This window comes from Mustela nigripes, chromosome 1 (assembly GCF_022355385.1).
Source record: "Mustela nigripes isolate SB6536 chromosome 1, MUSNIG.SB6536, whole genome shotgun sequence".
NCBI lineage: Eukaryota > Metazoa > Chordata > Mammalia > Carnivora > Mustelidae > Mustela > Mustela nigripes.
The window spans coordinates 163229067-163251130 of record NC_081557.1 but is presented as its reverse complement, the minus strand read 5'-3'; the positions used below and the strand labels follow the sequence as shown (position 1 = coordinate 163251130).

At 36.3% G+C, this 22064-nt stretch overlaps 1 protein-coding gene across 1 annotated transcript; it reads left to right on the top strand.

Moving 5' to 3' along the window:
* Positions 1-6168: 6168 nt before the first annotated feature.
* On the top strand, positions 6169-21464 carry LAMTOR3 (late endosomal/lysosomal adaptor, MAPK and MTOR activator 3). The gene is made up of 7 exons (XM_059376439.1): positions 6169-6258; positions 6562-6607; positions 9522-9556; positions 15393-15451; positions 17554-17687; positions 18767-18830; positions 20600-21464. The coding sequence occupies exons 2-7, from the start codon at positions 6599-6601 to the stop codon at positions 20671-20673; spliced, it is 375 nt and encodes a 124-aa protein (XP_059232422.1). The 5' UTR covers positions 6169-6258; positions 6562-6598; the 3' UTR covers positions 20674-21464.
* The last annotated feature ends 600 nt before the right edge of the window (positions 21465-22064 follow it).

Sequence of the window (22064 nt, the reverse complement as noted above, 5' to 3'; positions counted from 1 at the left end):
GTACCACTAAAATAATAGAGGTTTTCCGGTGACATTGGAGTGTTTTAAGCATCGATTTCAAAATGAAATGTTTTTGAGTTGGCTGACTATACGAATGATAAGAAACACACATAAGTTATATTTTGTAATTTATTTATATTAAGAAATGCTTCTTACCTATTTTTGTTTTGTCTTCATTTTTTCAATTGCTACATAAGACTTTCTTCCATTTAAGGTTTAAATCATGTGTTTTTTAAAAGCTGCGGTAATTTTCAAGGTGTGATGAGATTTTAATGGAAGCCTTGTGTAAGTTAAATGAAGTGAAACTGGTAAAGGAGATCTTACTTTGTCTATAGTGCATTTAAGATTATATAATTAGATTTAAAAATGTCTGATTTGTAAAATACTTAATGTGATATCAGACTTATAAAATAAAATTTTCTGTGTGAGAACTCTGTTAAAAAATGCATTTGATTTTTAATGAATGTTCTGAATGATTTGTGATGAATTTTTGTCTTTCAGTCTCTGCAGTTTATCTCAATATATGAATAAAAAAAAAACACTGTAAAGGATGTGTTTTTATCATGTTTTATATTCTTAAAGATTTTATTTATTTGACAGACAGAGATCACAAGTAGGCAGAGAGGCAGGCAGAGAGAGAGGGAGAAGCAGATGCCCTGCCGAGCAGACAGCCCAATGCGGGGGCCGATCCCAGGACGCTGGGATCATGACCTGAGCCAAAGGCAGAGGCTTTAACCCACTGATCCACCCAGGCACCCCTGTTTTATATTCTTAGTATCCACTTTCTTTCATTTATTTAACCATTCAACAAATGTATGAAAGCTTTATTCCAAGCAGTGAGCTGCGTGCTGGGAATTAATCACTGAACAAGACAGAATCCTTATGGAGTTTACATCTCTTCAGGAAAATAAATGTCAAGTAAATAACTAATTATGGTGAATGCTACAAAGAGAATTACAAGGTACAATGAGAGCACATATCTAGAAGACTTAACCTACTGTGGAAGGATCAGGGAAGGTTTCTCTGAGAAAGTGAGCTTAAGCTGAAACCCAAAAGACAAGAAAAGTAGGAGTGAAGTGAATCCTAAAGATATATTTCAGGCAGAGTATGCTAAGTTGATAAGACCTTAGAAATTTTGTGGAAGTGAAAACAAACTTACATGAGAACAAACTTGTATGATTATAGCGTAGGAAGTGAAGGGTAAGTTAGAGAATTAAAATAAGATAGGGGCCAATTTCCATAAGACCATATATAAACTGTGATGATAACTGGACTTTATCCTAAGCCAGTAGAAAACCTTTGAGATTTTTGAGGATGGAATTACATAATGAGATTTGATTTTCTAAAATATCATTTCAGTTATTATGCAGAGAGGACTGGAGGGCAAACATGAATGTAGGGAAGATAGGGAGTTCCTGGCAAAGGAGAGATGATCATGACTTGGATTAGAATAGGAATACAGATAAATGAGTGATGTTGAGATATTCAGGAAGTAGAGCCAAGAGAATTATTTGATTGAACGGATTTGGAATAGAGGCAGCAATTAAAAACTTCACAAAAATTTGGCTAAGAAAGGGAGTAGAGAAAGATATTAGCTGAAAGAGGATGTGATTTCTAAAGAAGGCTTTTTATTTTTTCAATTATTAATTACATGAGATTTTATTTACTGCACGAGAGATCTGTTTTATTCTGTTTTTCATTCTGATGTAAAAGGGCAGGTAGAAAGTGAAAGTAAAGATAGAGGAAAAGAGGGATAGTAGCAGTAAGTGCTTGATATGTCCAGGAGGATATTATGTCCACTTGACAGATAGAAGAATACTTTAGCTAAGCGACCACCAGCATTCTTTCAGCATGGAGGATAGGTAAAAGGCAGGCAGATCTGTAGTGTTGGTGGTAAAGATGTCACAGCTTTCACTGGCTTGATGAATAGGCAGTTTATCTGAGTAAAGTGGGGGAGGGAAAAGAAAAATAAACAGCCTTGGAAAGAAGACAGTTTGAGGAAATTTTTTTTTTTCACTGAGTCTACTGACGAGTGAAAAAGTCAGATTTTTACAAGTCCCAGATTGGTGACAGAATTTAGTCTACTTAGTTGTGTGTGTTTTCTCCAGCCTAACCTGTCAGCCTAGGCATAGGCAGTGGAATACAACTCACTGAACTCATCCAAAGTTGGGGTTCTATCAGGCTGGAAAGAAGGTAGGGGAGTTTAAGCTGTTGACATGTGAGTGATTCATTGTCTATTATATGCAAGCCAGAGATCAGAGGAATTAGTAATTTCTCAGGTGACTGGCTAAATCCAGAGTGTGATGATAATGAATGGTGGTATAAAAGAGAAAGTTATTGCATATGACCTTGTAATTGTATTCTCAATGCATCAAATCCCATACCATAGCCAGAATCAATATTAGCAAGACATTTTCCAACTTGGCCAATCTAAGTGATAAAATTTTCATATTTGTATGTTGGAAAATCAGCAAGACTCTCTCTTGCCCATGAGTTTGAATACCAACTAGGATTTTCACACTAATAGTGGAGCCAACCTAAACCAAGATGACTGGTAATTTTTCATGGGAAAGAAGAATAAAAAAATTAAGCTATCTCTGGCAATATATAAAAGCTAAGAGAAGCAAGCTAAAAATAAGCAGAAACAAAGGCAAACAATAAAGTTAGAACTTTAACAATGTGCTCATTTAACTATTTCATGTATTAAATATACTAATATACTATTTCTCTGGTATGCTGTGTACTAGAAAATTTGAATGGTGAGATAAAAACTTTATGTGCATGTGTACAGTTTCTACTAGTTACTTCCTGAACCTCAGGGATCATCTGGTACACCCCACTTTGGAAAACTGTACATAATGCTGGTAATTTTTTAGGCCAGTAAATATTTCCCCTAGTCCTATACCAGTGGCAGTGAGTAAATTCAAATAGATTAATCTCCCATTGACCGCCATAATTCAGAAACCATCACACTTGGAAATTAGAAATCTTAGTTCTTTCAGTTTGAGGACAGAGTGGTATTTGGAAGCTTGGAAAGCTATGCTTTCCCTTTTTTGCCACCCAAGAAGGAGGGAAAAAAAAAAAAAAGTATTTTCCAGGTCAACTATCATTTATCGAGGTCAGTAGGATGGAACATATTAAAATGAAAAACCATTTCCAGAAATTGAAAGAACTTGCTAGAGTTCATATTTTTACTTGCCTCTAAACTTGGGAGCAAATGGTGAGGGGTCAGGGACGGATAAGAAGTTGTAGTCAGGCCCAGGATTAGTAGTTTCTTTTAACCACTTTTAGTCTACAAATGCTGAATGAGTTGCCTACAGAGTGCAAGACATTGAGGCATTATAGGAAACTGGAAAAAAAGTCCAAAACATGACCTGACCTTCTAGGGGTTATGGTCTCATTGGGAAAGCAACACTATGACACATAATTATGCACAGATATGGGATATGTGAGATGTTATCAGAAAACAAGATTTAAGTATCTCAGATAGAGAGGCACCTGGGTGGCTCAGTCGGTTAAACATCCAAGTCTTGATTTCGGCCCAGGTCTCAGGGTCATGAGATTGAGCCCCTGCATCGGGCTCTGCTCTGGGGATGGAGCCTGCTTAAGATTCTCTCCCTCTCTCTCCTTTTGCCCCTCCCCCACCCCATGTGGGCATATGCATGCTTTTTCTCTCTTTCTCAAAAAAAAAAAAAAAAAAAAAAAAAAAGCATATCTAAGGAAGTGAAGGGATTCAGAACATGCCACCCCAAAATATGCCACTTTGGTGTTTTTTAAAAAGATTTTATTTACTTATTTGAGAGAGCATGAGGGCAGGTGGTACATATGGAGGGAGACCGACAAACTCCCCTTGGAGCTGAGAGCGCAATGTGGAACTTGATCCCAGGACCCTGGGATCATGACCTGAGCAGAAGGCAGACCCTTACTTAACCTATTGAGCCACCCAGGTGCCCACCACTTAGGCATACTGATTATTTTGAGCTGAAGGAACTAAGAAAACAGATATAGGAAGGATTCTTCGACCTCCCCTTTTACCAAAAAACAGGTCATAAAATTTCCTGTGAGAAAGGTGCCCTTCCTCTACCAGGAAGAGAACATTCTTATCACCAGAGGTGAGACTGACACCAAAATGGACCTTTACAAACAAGCCTACTAAAATAATCCTTATCTTCCATTGGTTTCATCCACACGTTTCATTATCACTGTCCCACAATTTACTGTCCATTACCCAAGCCCCTTTCCTTGTCACATCCCCACAATTTGTTGTTTTTTGTATAAAAAGGTATGTAACTTTTGGGACTAGTGATGTCTTTGGACCTTATCTCCTTCTGAATACTCCCATATACACATTAAAATATTAAATAAATGTGTTTTTTTTCCATTGGATAATCTATCAATTCTTAGGCTCAGCCATAGAAACTAAGAGGGTAGAAGGGCAGATGTTTCTCCTTCCCTACAAGAGAAATAAGCATTTCAGTTTAAAGGACCCTCCAGAACCAGTGTGGAGAAATAATAAACAGTGATGGAAAGGTGAAGTAATCAATTTGGCTGGAGTATAGGATTCACCTTAGAATGTGTTCAGAGGTAAAAGATTAGACTCAACTATCAGTCTGCAATGGTGCATCACTGAAGATTTTTTGTGCTGCAGTAATGTGCATTGTTTTGGGAAAGTTTATCTGGCCATTACTAAGTGGCTATTAATATCATCTTGCTAGATAATGGTTTGAGTGAGGAATTGAAAAAAAAAATCGATGAAAAAATCTGTTACAGAAAAGGAGACACGAGGAACAAAAGATAGCAGTCAAACATGACACCTGACTAGTAGAATCATGGAAATGATACAGGCACACATTATGAAAAATGTTGATGGGAGAAGTTTTTGGAGCTTTTGAGTCAGAGGTGACTATAAGATATATACTTAGAAATGTGCAACAACCAACAAGCAGCCAAAAATGTGAACCTAGAACTCTGAGGAAAGGTGCAGACTTAGGATTCACGTTCTCAGGGAAATGTGGAAAGAGAAAAACAAACTAAAGACAGTGCTTTAAACGCAATGATCTAAAGAATTAGGAAACTAGAATGAGTGAGGACCTAAAATAAGTAATACAGTATCCCAAAGCTAGGAAATCAAACGATTTAAATAAGGAAAAGGAAGTAAACTTCAATGACGTGAGTTGCTATGGAACTGTCAAGTTCACTTGTAATAATTAGATCATTTTAACAGCTGGGAGCTCTGTAGTTTACCATTTTGTCTTCTCACGGATAAACAGGAAATTAGTATCCAACTCTTCCCCCTGTCTTAAGCTAGAATCCCTTTTGCACTCCTACTTTTAGGGACTGGGAGTTGAAGATGAGTCCTTAACAAGCTCCCATAGTCTTTGTTTTCTTACCAGCTACCCGTAGTTTTTTGTTACTTGTGCAAATGAGCAAGGCACCAAACAAAAAACATTGACTGCAACTAAGTCACAGCCTTCTAAATCATGAGGCAAAGAAGGAAGGTCGTCCAGTATTTGCATATGCTGAGTTCCACAAATAACTGTGAAAACTCCAGAAAGCCCATGGCTCCTCTATTCAATCTATACAAGACCTTGAGTAACAGCCCTTGGAAAAGCCAAGGCAGAGAAGGTCATCAGGCTCACAAATCCACGAACCTGGGTTTTGTTTTGTTCTTTAAGATTTTATTTTTAAGTAATCTCTTCACCCCCCGCGGCTGGAACTCACCACCCCAAGATCATGTCATAAACCCCACTGACTCAGTCAGCCAGGCGTCCCAGGAGCCTGGGACTTGTAGACACAGGCAACTCTGCTGCAGTTCCCCCTGTAAACAACAGCCCTTCAAACATTTTTTACCTACAAGAAAAGATCTTAAGATAACAAGCCTTGAAAAACTAATGAAATCTGTGCACCCGCCCCACACAACGTCTTCGTGCATACATCTTCCGCAGGTCTTTTAGTGCCAGACGATAGCCAAGGAACCCTCTAACCTCGGGCCGGCGTCCCCACGTCCCCAGGTGTGCGCAGGCGCCAGGAGCAGCCCGCCCAGGGGCGGGGACGGGCGGGGACGGGCGGGGTGCGCCGGCGCAAAAGTCCCCCGCACCTCCCCGGAAATTTCACGTCGCCGGGCTTCGGAGGCGTCGGAAGTGCTTCCTGGAGCACGGAGGAGGTCGCAAGTCATGTGACGACGGCTTTCAAGGGAGACTGTCTTTGAAGCTGTCCCTGAACTTACAGCTGAGAGAACACCGCAGCCCAGAACGCCGGGTAACTTGAGCCGCTATGCGTGGTATTGAGCCCGGGTCCCCCGGTGGCGCCGGCCGTGAGACTCAGGGGAGGGAGAGGACTTGCCTTCGGGCCTAGATCTTCGCGGGTGGAGGGTGGAGTGACTGAGATAGGGCATGACAGCTACCGTCTGGGTATTTGAGAACTCGCGCTCATTCCCGCTCCCCTGGTGCGAGTCCTAGAGCCGCGGATTCTTGCCTGGCCTTGATGAGAGCTGACCCCGCTTATTAGGTTGGAGGTGGGAAGAAGTGTCGAGGGGAGAGTCACCAGGAGTTTCTCTTCCAGGAGTGGACATTGATCCTGCGGGACAAAGGGGTTCGTCATGGCGGATGTGAGTTAACACACCCACACAAGAGGAAGGGGAGGATGGGAAGTTTAGGGGAGGCCTCCTGGGCGGGGAGAGGTAAAGCTTGCCAAGGAGAGATATGTTCCCTTTCAGACCCCCACCCCCACATAGTTTCTGTAGACTCTGGAGTGAGTGACTAAGATGAAGAGATTTGCGGAGTCCCGAGTTTCTGCCCACAGTGGGTGTGTTGATGTCTTGAGGTTGAGAGAATTGTTTTCTTCCCACTCCCTAGTCCAGCAGGCTAGACTATTCAGAGAGGCTCTGAATCCCATTTGAATTTCTAAATGTTTTGCTGCTGTGAATCCACTTTTTTCCAGGAAGTGGTCATGATGTCTCTCTAGATTCACTGGAGCAAATTGAGATGATTTCTGACTGATACCTCTTTAGCACAGCGGTAAAACCCAAATTTTAAGTTTAGGAAACTTAATTGTACTAGTTACTAGAAACAACAGGGAATTAATACTACTGATGTTTGTGTCTATATTTCACATCCTGTTTTATTACTTACATGCTGGGTACTCTTCCAAACAGTGAACATATACTCATTTAATTCTTACAACTTTTATGAAGTAGGCACTGTTACTGTCCTTGTGTTCTCGATGGGGAAGCTAAAGCATAGAAAGATCATGTAACTTGCCTCTGGTTACACAGCTGGGAAGTTGTAATGTCAAGATACCACCCCAGGGAGTCTGACTCCAGCTCTTAGGCTCTTAACCACTAGGCTAAATGATCACTCAACATTAATATTGAATGTGATTTTTCTTTTTAGGTTGCAAGACTATATGTTTGAGTATTTAGGAACTCTGTATGCCTTTATCACTCCATTTTTGAGTGTCTGTCATTATGTTCTTGAGAACGTATTCTCCAGTCATAGTCAAACACTGTGTATTTATTGAGTAGCACCTTGCAAAGTTTGTTGTAATAAGGGCTGTGTGTGAAATAGAGATGATGAAGGTATAATTCCTCTCCATGAGGCATTTTTTTAAAATATTTTATTTATTTGTCGGGGGAGAGCTCATGCATGTGAACATACGAGCACAAGGAGTGGCAGGCGAAGGGAGAAGCAGACTCCCCTCTGAGCAAGGAGCCTGATGTGGGACTCCATCCCAGGATCCTGGAATCCTGACCTGAGCCAAGGCAGACACTTAACCAACTGACCCACCCAGGCATCCCTCCATGAGGGTTTAAAAAAAATTTTTTTAAAGTATAGTAGGCAGGTAGTCATAAATGTATATACATAATTGTGTGAAAATTCAAAAGAAAGAGGGATTACATCTCATTTGTGTGTATCAGGAAGGCCTATTTGTAGTATTTGGTGGTTGAGATTAGCTCTAAATAATGAGTAGCACTTTTTCTTAAAGTAAGGTTGATAGAGAATCACTATTAAAATGAATAGCGTAAGCAAAGTTTGAGAGATGGGAAAGGGAAAGGTATGTGGAGTAGCTGTGAGTAGTCCACTTTTGCTGGGTTTGAGAATATGTATGAGGGAGTGATAGGAAGCAGACTGTAAAATTAGCTGTAAACCAGAGAAGCCCAAATGAATTTGTAGAGAATTTATTCAACAGTGGAGAGTCATTCAGACATTGGTTCTCAACCCCAGCTGCACAGGGGATCATCTAGGGAGCACCTGTAGCACAGGTAGAGAAGGAGAATAATATGGTGATTGGCATTATGTAGAACTAACTGTATGGGATAGAAGTGGAAGATCAGTTTACCAGTTGGGAGGCCAGCACAAGTCACAGATAATTTTTAAAGTGAAACTAAATTGTAATGTGAGTTGAAAAGGAAAGGAAGAGGGGCGCCTGGGTGACTCAGTCAGTTAAACATCTGCCCTCAGCTCAGGTCTTCATGCTTCTCCCTCTCCTTCTGCCTGCTGTTCCCCTGATTGAGCTCAGTCTCTCTGTGTGAAATAAATAAATAAAATCTTTAAAATAAAAAAAGAAAGAAAAAAGGAGAGGAAGAGGTCATTTTAAAAACATTTGACTTCACAAATCATTTAAAGGTGATAAAGGTGAGGTTAGGGTTAAATGTTACTTTGTGTTTCAGACCTGAATAATGGGATTGGTAGTGGCATTAGTAAAGACAAGAGGAGATTGAGGAAATCTGGGTTCTTCATGAAACATAATGAGTTGAGTTTTAATGTGTGTGTTTAAGATAAGAGCAGAGGTAAGGTGGTGGTCATAACATGAAATAAAGTGAACATTCAGGTCTCGAGAATAGTAGGGATTAGAGTTTCAAAACAACAGATTCCTGATTTACCTATGTAGACCTCATAATTCCTACCTGGATTGTCAGTGAAATTCCCTGGGTGAGAAAGTGTAATAAGAGGAAATAAAATAGTCTTTTTTTTTTCTTTATTCCTAATTATGTTCCATGCTTAACACTTGATACATGTTGTCATTTATCTTTAGTCATGAAAAGAAACAGAATTTCAGAGAAGTTGATTTACCCAGGATTGCTAAAAAGTAATGTGAGAAAGTTTATCTGCAGACATGGAAAGATGTTTATAATATATTCTCAAGTGAACAGGATAATAGCAACAGGATATAAAATAGTATGCAAAATATGATCTAATTTTACAGCTAATATGTATTTACTATGTATTTGTCTAGATATGCTACTCAGTTTACATACATCTTCTCAATAAATGTTAACAGTCTTATGAGATAGGTTCTGTGATTATCCCTTCTCAACAAATAATGAAACTGGGGCTTAGAGAGAAAGGTTAAATAACCTGTTTTAAGTCACATTGCTAGTATCAAAATCAAAAAGAAAAAAAAAACAAGCAAAAAAGATTATGAATTATGATTTAAAGTACCTGAAGTGTGGGTAGAACAGTTTCTAGAGAACCAGTATAAGGCATGTTGTTATAACATGACTTTTTTATATTCTCTTTCAGGACCTAAAACGATTCCTGTATAAAAAATTACCAAGGTAAAATATTACCAATTTGTTAATATATGTCGATTTTATGTAGCATTTTGTTTCTATTTATTTTAGACTAGTAATATGTGTATATTATATTGTTATTTAACGTTTTCAAATACTTGGCACTAGACAGTATAGGAAATGTTCTTTGAATTTGTGGATAAATACTATCAGGCCTAGAGAAGTTACGTGACTTGTTGTCTGAGGTTAAATAGTTCGTGAATGCCAGAGAGCTAGAACTCCTATTTCTTGCCACTTTTAGAGTTTTTTCAAATATACTATCATAACAGTTTACTGGGTTATATTTTGAGATAGAGCAATTTTAGGGAGAAAAATGCTAGAATTTGCCTTTTCTTTAGTATTACTTTTAAAAGACCGAATTGTTGAGTTTGCATAATCCAAAAATGCTAGATGTAGATAGCAGTTCATACTCGGAAAAATCACAAGGCTTTCTTTTGCCTACCCCCAATCCATTTGATGTACCGTTATCAATTTGGCTGTGTGTGGAGAACAGCAGACTTCCTTTTAGATATTTTTGTGGTTCAAAGGACTTTGTCACTTTAGTTGTATTAAAATTCACATTTAGTTTAGTGTAAAGTAATACCTTAGAGTTAAGGACATGAGAGAGAGAAAGACATCCATTTTCACATTCCAGCATAATTGAATAACCTTCGAGGTGTAATGTAGCAGAATATGTGGTAAGATCCTTTTTTTTTTTTTTACTTTTTTTATTCTCCAAATGTGTGAATTTAAAAAGGTTTTGGATGTTAGTTCATTTCTGTAGGTAGTTAAAAAGAAAGAAAAAGAAAAAAAATTCTCATTTAGATTTTTGCCTGGATTGTTTGATGTGGTTTGACTATTAACTTGTGCCTTTACCCTGACTATAAGCCAGTAGAAATTAATGGTATTAATGTATATTTGTCTGTATTTGGGAAAAAAATACTATTATATTCAGGAAGAAAATATTATTGAAGTGTTAAATAATTGTTACCTTTGGCTTCGTGTTAATGTAGTATTTAAATTCATTTTTACTCTCTTCTTTCTAGTGCAAACTGGAACACTGACTCTGTTCTCAACATAATGATGAGCAGGCAGTCCTAGCTTTGCACGGTAGTTCAGGGCAGTAAAATGACTGTACATGCTGAGACTGTCCAAAGCAACTTTAGTAATCCCTGGGAAAAATGACAGTTGTTTTCTGATGTTTAGAAAATTTAGTCAAAACCTTAAAACCTCTTTTGTTGGTTCTTTTTGAGGGAATGGAAACAAATGCTAAAAGCAGTATTTGTTTAATATACTGCAGTTTAAAAACAGTGGAAATACTGAGTACTAATGTTTATTTCTTCGTAGAAAACTTCTCAAGTATAGTTTGAACATACTCTTTGCATATACAGTAAAATAATATGAAAGGTATAACCTTAAGATAATGAGTAGGCATCTTTTCTGTGCCTTCAAATGAACATATACTCCTTTCTAAATTTGGATCAGCTTCCACCATTTTGTCCTTTGTACTGTCGATGTTGTGCGAAGTTTTTTGCCAGCGTCACTTCCTGTGGGCTCTCTTCATCCTTTTCATCCCAAGCACTTGCCTAATTACTGTCAGTGAACGCACTTGCACGGTTCCTCTGGCTGCATGTTTTGTGCACAACAGTGAAAGCGTCGACATTCTTTCAGCCCGTTATTTCTTCTCGAGGTGTTGACTTTCTGCTTGAATTTCACTTCCAGTATTGTCACTTTCCTTCCTTTGCTGTATTTCATCTTGATTAGCCAGTTCCCTATTTCAGTTCTGTTTTTCTTTTTAATGTCATATGCTTTACCATTAGAAAACAAGGAGATAATACTCTGTACTTTACCGTCCCTGCATACACTGAGGAATGGATGCTCGGTGACCAGTCACCAACACATTTTGAAAGAAGTGATGTGGCTGGTTCCTGATACAGTGAGATCTTACAAAGTTGTTCCCATTAGTGAGGTTTGTACTGTATGTATTTACTCACTATACCATACTTCCTGAAATTTGAGCCTTGCTTTCAGGGGGAGTGGTGGTATTTAGTTCAACTGTGAGAACTAAAATGTGTCCATATTGGAACTGTACAAAATGAAGGCTTTCTGTGTTTCTCTGTATCTGCCTTCTTGGAGGTCTGAAAGGATGATAAAATTGACCAGTAGAGTTGGAGGGAAATCCTGCACTGGCAACAGAATATAGGAGCAGAAGCATAGTTGATATGTGTAAAAAGGGCAATTGTTAAAGTGTCATGAAAATCTTTCTATAGTGGAAGAAAGGGCTTTCCGTGTATTTTGTTTTAGTTTGGTTTTTTCCCCCCCATAATGAGCAAGGCCAGTTTGATTCATATTCATTCATGACTTTTTCTTGAAAGTAGGTTTAGTGTATCCCAAAAGCGAAAGGACTGAAGAAATAATATTGAACACTTACAAAGAAAAGTAATAAAATACACATTTTGATTTGTTGCTTGATGTGTGTAAAGTGAAGGGATTTGTACGAAGGCAACTTGGCTTCAGAGCTGTGGGTTCATGCTTTTAATTGTTAGAGCTCTACCTCTCAACACTGAGTCAGTAAATGGAATACGTTTTTGTCATTTTTAAATTCTCTCCTAAATACAGTTTTTGAATGTCTATTTTTAAGTCTAGTTGTAACCCAAAGTAGGCTCAGGCTTTAATAGTCACAACTTTTGTGTTTTAAAAGAACCAGAAGTTTCGTTATTATATATATGAAAGGAAGTATGATGTCTGATTACAAATACAATATTTGCTTTTTTTGAAATAAAAATGTTTGTTTTATTAAGCTTAAGGTTTAGATGTCTGCAGAATAATTTCATAACATTTAATTCCTTCTAGAAGTGCAGTGTACCTATTAACGCATCATGCTTATTTTCAGCTACTAGTAAAATCTACCTATGTTATTTTTTTGTTCACTCTGTGTAGAATTGGAAACACCTTATATATTTGTGACCTGATTTCTTTTAGTGGGTATTTTAAGTATATGAGTAATTTTTCTCTTTTGTTGGGCATTTACCTCTGTGAATTTAAAATCCATTAAAAAGAAATTCTTTATTTCTTTTTAAGATTTTATTTATTTATTTGACACACAGAGATCACAAGTAGGCAGAGAGGCAGAGGGGGTGCGGGGAAGCAGGCTCCCCACTGAACAGAGAACCCTATGCGGGGCTTGATCCCAGGACCCTAAGATCATGACCTGAGCCTAAGGCAAAGGCTTAACCCACTGAGCCACCCAGGTGCCCCAAAAGTCTTTATTTCTGCCTCCCCTTTTGGTGCACTAGTTGGCATTTAAGTTAATTATCTTGAAAATAAGAGAAAAGAAACTGTGGTGACACAGATATTTCTAAACATTTTTTTTGTAGGACTCTTTACCTGCTTTTTAGTTTGTTTATCTTTTGAGTAGGCAGTACATTCATAAAGTTCAAGATTCAGAAGGTAACTGAAGGACAATAGTGAAAAGTTTCCTATCCTGTCCCCCAGGCACACAGTTCCCTTCTCAGGGATACCCAGTACCTTCAAAGATACTTTACACACCTGCAAACAAGCATGTGTATAAACACACATAGGTCAGAGTTGAGACTGTTAAAACAAAATACCATAGATTAGATTTCCTATAAATAACCAAAATTTATTTCTCACGGTTCTAGAGGCTGGAACTCCAAGATCAAGGTGCCAGCATGATTCTGAATTGCAGATTGTAGACTTCCCATATTTTCATATGGTAGAAGAAGGGCTAGCTATCTCTCTAGCCTTAAGTAAGGGCACTGTATGATATCTGAGGGCTCCACCCCCCCATTCTGATGACCTCACAAAGGCCCCGCCTCCAGACACCATCACAGTGGGATTTAGGTTTCAACATGAGTTTTGCGGGCTGACATAATCATTCAGTCCATCACAACATATACATACATGTCCCTACCCTTGTTATTATGTAAGTTTTGCTTCCTATACATACTATTCAAAACTTGTTTTCACTTCACAATATACTTTTGAGATCAGCCCTTCCCAGTACATACAAAGAGCTGTTTCTTTGTTTTTAATGGCTGCAGAGTATTCCATTGTGTATGTGTGTTATAATTCATTGGACTCGTTCTTCTTGATAGGCAGGTTTCTAGTTTTTTCCTATTTCAAGTTATGCTACTATTGATAACTATATAAAGTAGTTTCTGTGTGTGCAAGTATCAGTAGGATATACTTTTATATAACCTAGTTTTTAATTAAGAAGAATTTGTTTTATAAATTAACCTTACAAGAGCACATTTTAATGTATAGATAATTCCAGGATTGAATGATAATAAAAAATAATACCAGTAAATGTTTATACAGGTTATTTCATCATTTTTACTTTTAACATGAGGTTCATAAATGGTAATGTTCATAACATTTTCTCAAAAAAATTTTTTTTGTTTTAAGAATTTTTATTTGTTTATTTGACAGACAGAGACCACAAGTAGGCAGAGAGGCAGGCAGAGAGAGGGGAAGCAGGCTCCCCGCTGAGCAGAGAGCCTGATGCGGGCTGGATCCCAGGACCCTGGGACCATGACCTGAGCTGAAGGCAAAGGCTTTAACCCACTGAGCCACCCAGGCGCCCCCATTTTCTCAAAATTTAATAACACTTCTCTTAAAAGTTTCTCTTAAAAGACTTAAAAGTTGGCGATTCATAGACCTGTACCCCTGGGGATAAAAATACATTATATGTTTATAAAAAATTTTTTTTAATTTAATAAAAGGGAAAAAATAAATAAAAGTAAAATTGCAGTCTCAAAAAAAAAAGAAGCTTTTGCCACTGGGATCTTTAAAATTTAATTTCAGTGTAGAATATGACTATTCCTTATTTCTAACTTAAAACATTAAGGTTAACACAACAAGGAATGGATAATCTGAGTTAGAGTAGGAACGTTGAACATATTTCTGAGTAGCAATCTTGGATATTATAAGATCATAGAACTGAAAGTTTGAGAATGTTTTCCCATTCTAATTTTTAGCACTTTAGTTTTGTAGCTCTAGAAATTCTCTTATGAATTAATACTTCAACTGCACTAATAAATCCAGTGTGTGCAGATGACATTCTGATGCTAAGTACTAATAATTAATATTTTTTAATTTTAACTATGTACCAGCCTCTACATTATTATTTTATTAAATTTTATAATAATTACATAAATACAGTTATTCCCATTTTCATATTGTTAATGGAGTTTTCATAATTGACCCAGGGTAGTGTAAATAGTACGCTAGGCTGGACTAGATGGTTATAGTCTTGACCATTCCGCTCACTGCTTCTTATGTAGGCATAGCTGAAGAGATTGCTACATGACCTTCATTCTTTCCATTCTGTTCCTTTAGCCTAGATTAGTCTTTCTGCCCCTCTTCTCTTGACCAGTGCTGTAACATCTCAGCTTAGCTGTCACTGTCTCAGGGAAGCCTTCCCTGACCCACTTGTGTAGATCAACCACCTTTTTATAGGTTCTCATAACGCACAGTTATCTTGATGGCACTTGATACCATTGTCACTGTAGCTGCTGCTGATAACCTGTCACACTTGCATAAATAAAGGAAAGATAATTAACAATTATAATGGAGAATTATGCATGTTTTAGATCTTTATCAATTGCATAAATTTGTGAAGATTATAAGCATGACAGTAATACGCATGTTTATTCAATTTCTAGAAGTTTTGGCAGACATCTAGGAACTTTTGAGGTCAGTAACTGAGTTGACATAGTTTTTCAGAAATGTACATGAAAATCCCCAGAATGACTTTGAGGTACATATTTTGAGAAAATGAAATGCTTCATAAGATTTTAATTTCTTTTTTTTCTTCTAGTGTTGAAGGGCTCCATGCTATCGTTGTGTCAGACAGAGACGGAGTCCCCGTTATTAAAGGTAAAACCGTGCCTCCCTGCCAGTGTCGTGTTTGCTTTTGAATAAAAACATATTTAGGTCTGAGTGGTGCAGAAGGCAAGCGTATAAAAGCTGTTTCAATAAATCTAGGAGATGGTCTTAGTTTGGGGGGAGATGTTTGCTTTTGTATGTGGAAGGCTTCGTTGGAGCTTATAACTTACTATGTGTTGAATGATTGTGTCACCGTTGAGAGTTTAAGCAGGAATTTATCACAAGCCTAGTTTTTCATGAAAGACATTAGTGGCATAATGTCAAGAGTAAATGTCAGTGCTGGGACTGGGACTGTATGTAGCTACATATATTGTACACACAGACTTCCCCTGACATCTGTTTTTTAATTAGTACTGCTGGTGGTTTGGAGATAAACTTTCATACATCTGAATTAACATATTGATTGTTTTGCTGAATCTTTATTGATTTTCTCCTTCTTTACTGGAAATAAGATTTTTTTTTAACTTTTAACTTCACAATTACTTTAGTTAACCAGACTCTAACAAGACTTTCTTACCTAAAGAAGAGCTTGTTAACCTAAAAAAAGAAAAAAAAATTTTTTTGCGTGATTTTCAGGAGGTCTTTTTTGGGTTTTTTTTAGATTTTAGTTAGTTATTTGAGAGAGTGTGTATGTGTTTGTGCATGTGCTTAGGCAAGCAGGGGGAGAGGGACAAGCAGACTCTGGCTAGAGCTGGAGCACAGATCCCAATGTGGGGCTCTATCCCTGGGCCCTGAGATTATGACGTGAGCTGAAATCAAGAGTTGGTCGCTTAGTCGACTGAGCTACCCAGGCACCCCTGAGCTTTAGTCTTTAAGTATATATGATGTCACTGGGTGACCATGTATTAAGACCATTTTTAATACTTGTGTCTTAAGCCATTATCACATGAATGTTCATAGTTCTGTAGGGATGCTATAATAGCTTTATCAAAGAAAGATGAAATGATTTTCTTTACATTTTGTTTACAGTTTTCCACCCGAGGTTATCATATATGTCAGATAATTTTAGACCTTAGAATTAAAAGGAAGTTTAGAAATTACCTAATTTAGTTCTTTCATTTTGTAAACAGAGATGGTCAAGTGCAAAGAGTGCATTGTTAGTACAAAGTTGCACATGAGTCAGTGACAAGATAATAATAGAATACATACAATATATTATGTATATTATAAATAATATACATATATTATTATATATGTACTTATATAATATATGTACATATATAATATATGTACATATATATGTATTATATATATGTATTATATGTGTATTATATATGTATAATTAATATACATATATTATTATAAATAATATACATATTAGAATATATAATGATTCTAATAATAGAATACATACAATATATTATGTATATTATAAATATATATTATAGTATAACATATATTAGAAACAAAATACTAAACTATAATTATAATAGAACCCATTATCTTCTGATGTGTAGTTCAGTGTGCGTTCTAACCCACCATAAAACATAAATGACTGTGGGCAAGTAAGTCACCTGCGTTTTTGCCTTTACTCAGTTCTGAACAAAATTAAAATAATCGGCAGCTCTAATTTTCTTTCTTAGGAGCTCTGTGTTAAAGCTGTTGGTACAACTAACTCCATTTAGGCCTTTTAATCAGTGAAAGAAACTTACAACAGATGGCCACCTCCAAATTTATTAATACCTATAAGTAATGCTGCTATAGGTTTTATGAGAGAAATATTTTCTGGAAGCTTTTTTTATTATTCTAGCTTGGCTCTCGGTTAACCAGAATATCCAGTTTATTAAACATACTGATTAATTTGTGTTTTAAAGTAGATATTAAGAAAACTAAACATTTAGTATTCTTTTTTAAAAAAATTGTGAGAACTAGTATTTCTTTCCTTAGTTATGATCACTCAATTTCTGGTGAAGCAGTTTCTCACCTAAATTGATGAGATCCAGTTAGTGATATGATTTTCAGTATAGTGAAGCATAATAGCCCTTCTCTCAATATTTTCACTGATTAATGTTTAAAAAAAAAAAGTGCAGTAAACTTCTCTGTGTCATATCCACTGCGTGATTTTTTTTTTTTTTAATCATTTGTATTTCCAGTGGCCAATGATAATGCCCCAGAGCATGCTTTGAGACCTGGTTTCTTATCTACTTTTGCCCTTGCAACAGACCAAGGGAGCAAACTTGGACTTTCAAAAAATAAAAGTATCATCTGTTACTATAACACCTACCAGGTAGGTTCATAATTATAGAGCTGTTTGCTGTTTTCAACTGTTGTTATGCCTTCTATACAAAATAGCTTGTGTTTTTATTCTAAATTTTAGTTTTGAAGCATGGATGACATTTTAAAATTTTAGCCTTCAAATTGGTTGTGTTGAATTGTAGTAATTGTCTTCACATTTTATACCAGGAATTAATTAATGTGGAAAAGTAGTCAAAAGATTTATTAATAAAATATGTTATTCTAAAAAGGGAAGTCAGGTCACTATTACCTCCAGTAGATGGTGCCCTTAGCTTAACAAATGTGATTTCTCAAATAACACACTTTTTTTTGTTATGACAAATAAAAAATTTTCCCTGGACAGTAATGCTAAGTTATTGAAATTTGTTACTGCTGCTAATTCCTTCATTTGGTTTGGAAGATATATTTTCAGTGAGGTTATCATGAAGAAATTTCATTGCTACATACCTCTTGGTCCCCAGCTGCATTTTCTTATTTAGAGTAAATTAATTGCTTCTGCTTTAGAGCAGTGTTTCCCAGAGTTTGATTCATGTACTGCTGATGTTACACGTTATATTTCTATTTTAAAACTTCATATTTTCATGTGTATTGGACAGAAGATAATCAACCCTTTTGACCTTCAATTTCATCAATAAGGATTAGTTTGAAGCTAAGTTTTTTTAAACGATAGTTGATTTGAAGGCAACTTAAATTTAAATTAATAGTGGTACACAGGAGGCAGGGAAATCATGAAGGTATAAATACTTGAATGAGAAATACTGACTTCAGCCATTTAATTGTCAAGTGTTTGTGGAGCCCCTGCCATGTAATAATTGACACACCACTGGTCTTTGGGAGGTAAAGAGGTGAAGGTAGCATAGTTCCACCTTTAGATCTCTCCAGGCTGAGTAATCATAATGGCTTTAAGAGATACTCAGTAAGTCTGTTGAATGGAAATACTTGTTTTCAGCTCTTTCATATTACATAATGGGGTAGGTAGTATCTTACACATTGGCCATTTAAATAAAAGTTTTGAAAGATTAAGGTATTTCATTTGAATAACATTTATTTAGATCTTAACTTTCTTTTTAGGTGGTTCAATTCAATCGTTTACCTTTGGTGGTGAGTTTCATAGCCAGCAGCAATGCCAATACAGGTGTGTTTTAACTACCTTCAATACAGCTTTTAATTTCTTATAACACCATATCTGAACAGTCTAATATGATCAGAATAGTAGATTTAGAGTCAAAAAAGCTGAATTCAAGACCTACCTCCACCATCTATTCCTTGGTCTCCAGAAAAGTTTAACTTCTGTGACTTCTGTTTTCCCTGGCTATATAATGGAGCTAATATCTGCTTTCTCTGTCTCATGGGGTTATTTTCTAGTTCAAATGAGACATCGTATGGGTAGGTGATCCTTGAAGACAGAAAGGGAAATTAAATTAAATTAAATCTTCACCCCTTGAATGCTACAGCTTGCTCACATTAAAACAGCTTAAGAAAACACAAAAAGAGTAGAGTAGATAACCACACACATAAAATGGTCAAGGATGAGTTTCAATTCTATGTAGACCCATCTATTAGTTGATAAAATCTTGAATGATAGTGGGCAACATTAATGTGATTGAGAATTCTAAGAGCATGACTAGGATGAACTTAAACATGTGTTCTTCCTGAGGTTCGAAGAATTTGAGATCAAACACCAGGAAGCTGTACTTTCTATGGCAGATCATAAGATCCCATTATATTCAATAGCCCTCACTGGATATTTATGTTTAAAATAATGACTGTATTCTATAATTAACATGCTCCCTTTTGGATAAAGTGGGGTTTTTTTGTTTGTTTGTTTTTAAGTATTCTTTAGATTTGGCTGCCATTTAGAACTATTATGCATTCGTTTTCTGTTTTGTTCTGTTTTTTTCTTTCCAAGTTGTTTGACCAAATCACCAAATCTCTTTCCAGCTATGTCACTGAAACATGTTCTTTAGATTCCTCATCTTTAAAGTGAGGGTTTCAGATTTGATGATCTAGAAGGTCTCTTCCATTTCTAAATGTTTTGAAGTTGTAAAATGCTCTGTGTGAAAACACTTTGTTAATTATGTAGGACAGTAATGGTGTTGACATTTAAAATATACTGAACCTTAATTGTGATGTCACCATCATGTACTAAATCATCCCTTGTTACAAATTTTGATAATATAATAGAATAATATTTTAGTATCTAGAATAATTTTCAGAATTTTTTTAGCAAGATCTTTGAGCATTAAACAGCATCTAAGATATATAAGATATATAGTTTTTCACTCTGGTAAACTAAAGAGAAGCTAGATATGCTCATTTTTAGACTACTTTGTCTCCCAGATTCAGCACTGAATTTTAAACCTGGAAGTTTATAATTTATGCTCCTACCATTCATCTTTAAAATTAATTTTTTCATTTGAAAGACCTATTTATACTTTAGCTTTACCAAATTTATAAAATAAACAATATTTCTTTGTTCAAGGTTGATGCAGGTGTCTTCCTCTGTTTTGATAAAGTACATTAAAATTTGTTCAGGAAAAAGGGCACCTTTTTAAGTAAAAATCTTGTATCATTTCTGAATGAGTACAGATTTTGAAACAGTGGAGTATAAATTAAAGTTTTCCTTTCAAAACTAACAAAATTACAGTGCATACAATTCATTTTATACCTTTTAATGCATATAAATATTTTTCATTTATTTACTTTAATAATAGATGAAGAAAGTAAAATAGATGAACAAAGGGTGTTTGATTAGTTAGAATTAAAACAGTATTTTGCTTTATGGGGAGTAAACTAGATCTTGTTTGCTTTTTAGTAACTAAATTTTAACAGGAGGAAACCTAAGTCAAAAACATTCTTAGGAACATTTCTCTGATGTTCTAATTTTCTTAATCTCTGTTTTAGGACTCATTGTCAGCCTAGAAAAGGAACTTGCTCCGTTATTTGAAGAATTGAGACAAGTTGTTGAAGTTTCTTAATCTGGCAGTGGTTTTGATGTACACTTTATTTTCATTATGACCGACAAAATATCAATCCAGCAATCTTTACACCACAACAGTCCTTGTATCTGTGTACTCAAGAAAGGGTCCCTTTTCCCACCTGACACTAAAGAAAGAGCCCACAGAAACAATTTATGGACAGACTGATTGTTATCTTTTCTTGTGTAGGGTCTTTTCTTGATGTAATGAGATCTGGGGTTACCACAGAGATGGTTCAGTACATCACAGCTCCCATGGAGTTAATCCAGTCACAAATATGCATGAGATTCTATTCAGTGGGTCAGAATCAAAATGGTACTTTGATCCACTTGAGCCATGAAGTGCTCCCTATTATATAGTATGCCCAGGCCTGCAGAATGAGGCAGAACCTTTTTATTGTGAATAATAATGAGGACATATTTTTCTTTATATTGTTTTATTTCTTTGCATTGAGTGTGAGGAAGATAAAATGGCTTAGTAAAAGTAATAAAATCAGTACAATCACTAACTTTTCTATGTATATATTATTTTACAGTATAGATGAATATTACTAATTGATTTGATTCTTCTCAGAGGGTGCTGTGCTGCTCTTTAATTAAATTAAAAATGATAGCTAATGGTTTTTTTTTCTCCACTCTGCTTTCTGTTTTAATGGTTGTGTGTTCTTTATAAAATTTAGAAGTGATTCGTAATTGAATTCTGCTGCCAGTATTGGTATTTATGTAAACATGGTAGTAAAGCCTTTTTTTTTTCATACATAAGTATAAATAAAATCATATTTTTTAAGTATACTTTGAACACTAAATAGGTTTCTTTCCTGGCTTCTTTCAAAAGTTTAAAGACTATAATTAACTGAATTCACTTTCAACTATGTGCATAAGCAGTGAGTGTTGCTTATAGATACTGGTTTGGAGACAGATTTACCTGGTGGCAGTTGGAAAACAAACCTTATCCATGAGCTTCATTTAATCTCTACAAAAGAAGTATCTTGGTTCTAGAATATGCCCTTTATATTCAGGAAGGCAGTCCATCATTCAGAATTGTGGTTTCTTCCTAGGTTCTTTGACAGAGTTAGTCACGGGAGTTCAGTGCATGTACATTGAGCGCCTAGGTGTGCCATGTACCAGAGCGGTCACGTTGCAGGGTCCTGAGGAGTATAATTCACATCCTGTTTCCGGGCTCCAGGGTCTCTTATGGGCAAGGTGTGAATGCTGTCCCTGGAGTTGTACGGTGAGGAATCAGCCAGCACAGTTCGTGCTTGCTCCTTCCTCCCTCCGTCCCTTCCCCTCCATTTCCTTTCTCTGCAAATATGAAACTGAATTGTGGTTCCTTCCTTTAAAGAACTTAGAGCTCAGTAAATAAAGATAGGTAGAGGAAGTACTGTGATAAAA

Bases quoted from the DNA above. Each gene is read 5' to 3' on its own strand.
- LAMTOR3 (XM_059376439.1), top strand. The intron at 15,452-17,553 runs GTAAAACCGTGC...TTGTATTTCCAG, and splicing joins CGGAGTCCCCGTTATTAAAG to TGGCCAATGATAATGCCCCA. The intron at 17,688-18,766 runs GTAGGTTCATAA...CTTTCTTTTTAG, and splicing joins GTTACTATAACACCTACCAG to GTGGTTCAATTCAATCGTTT.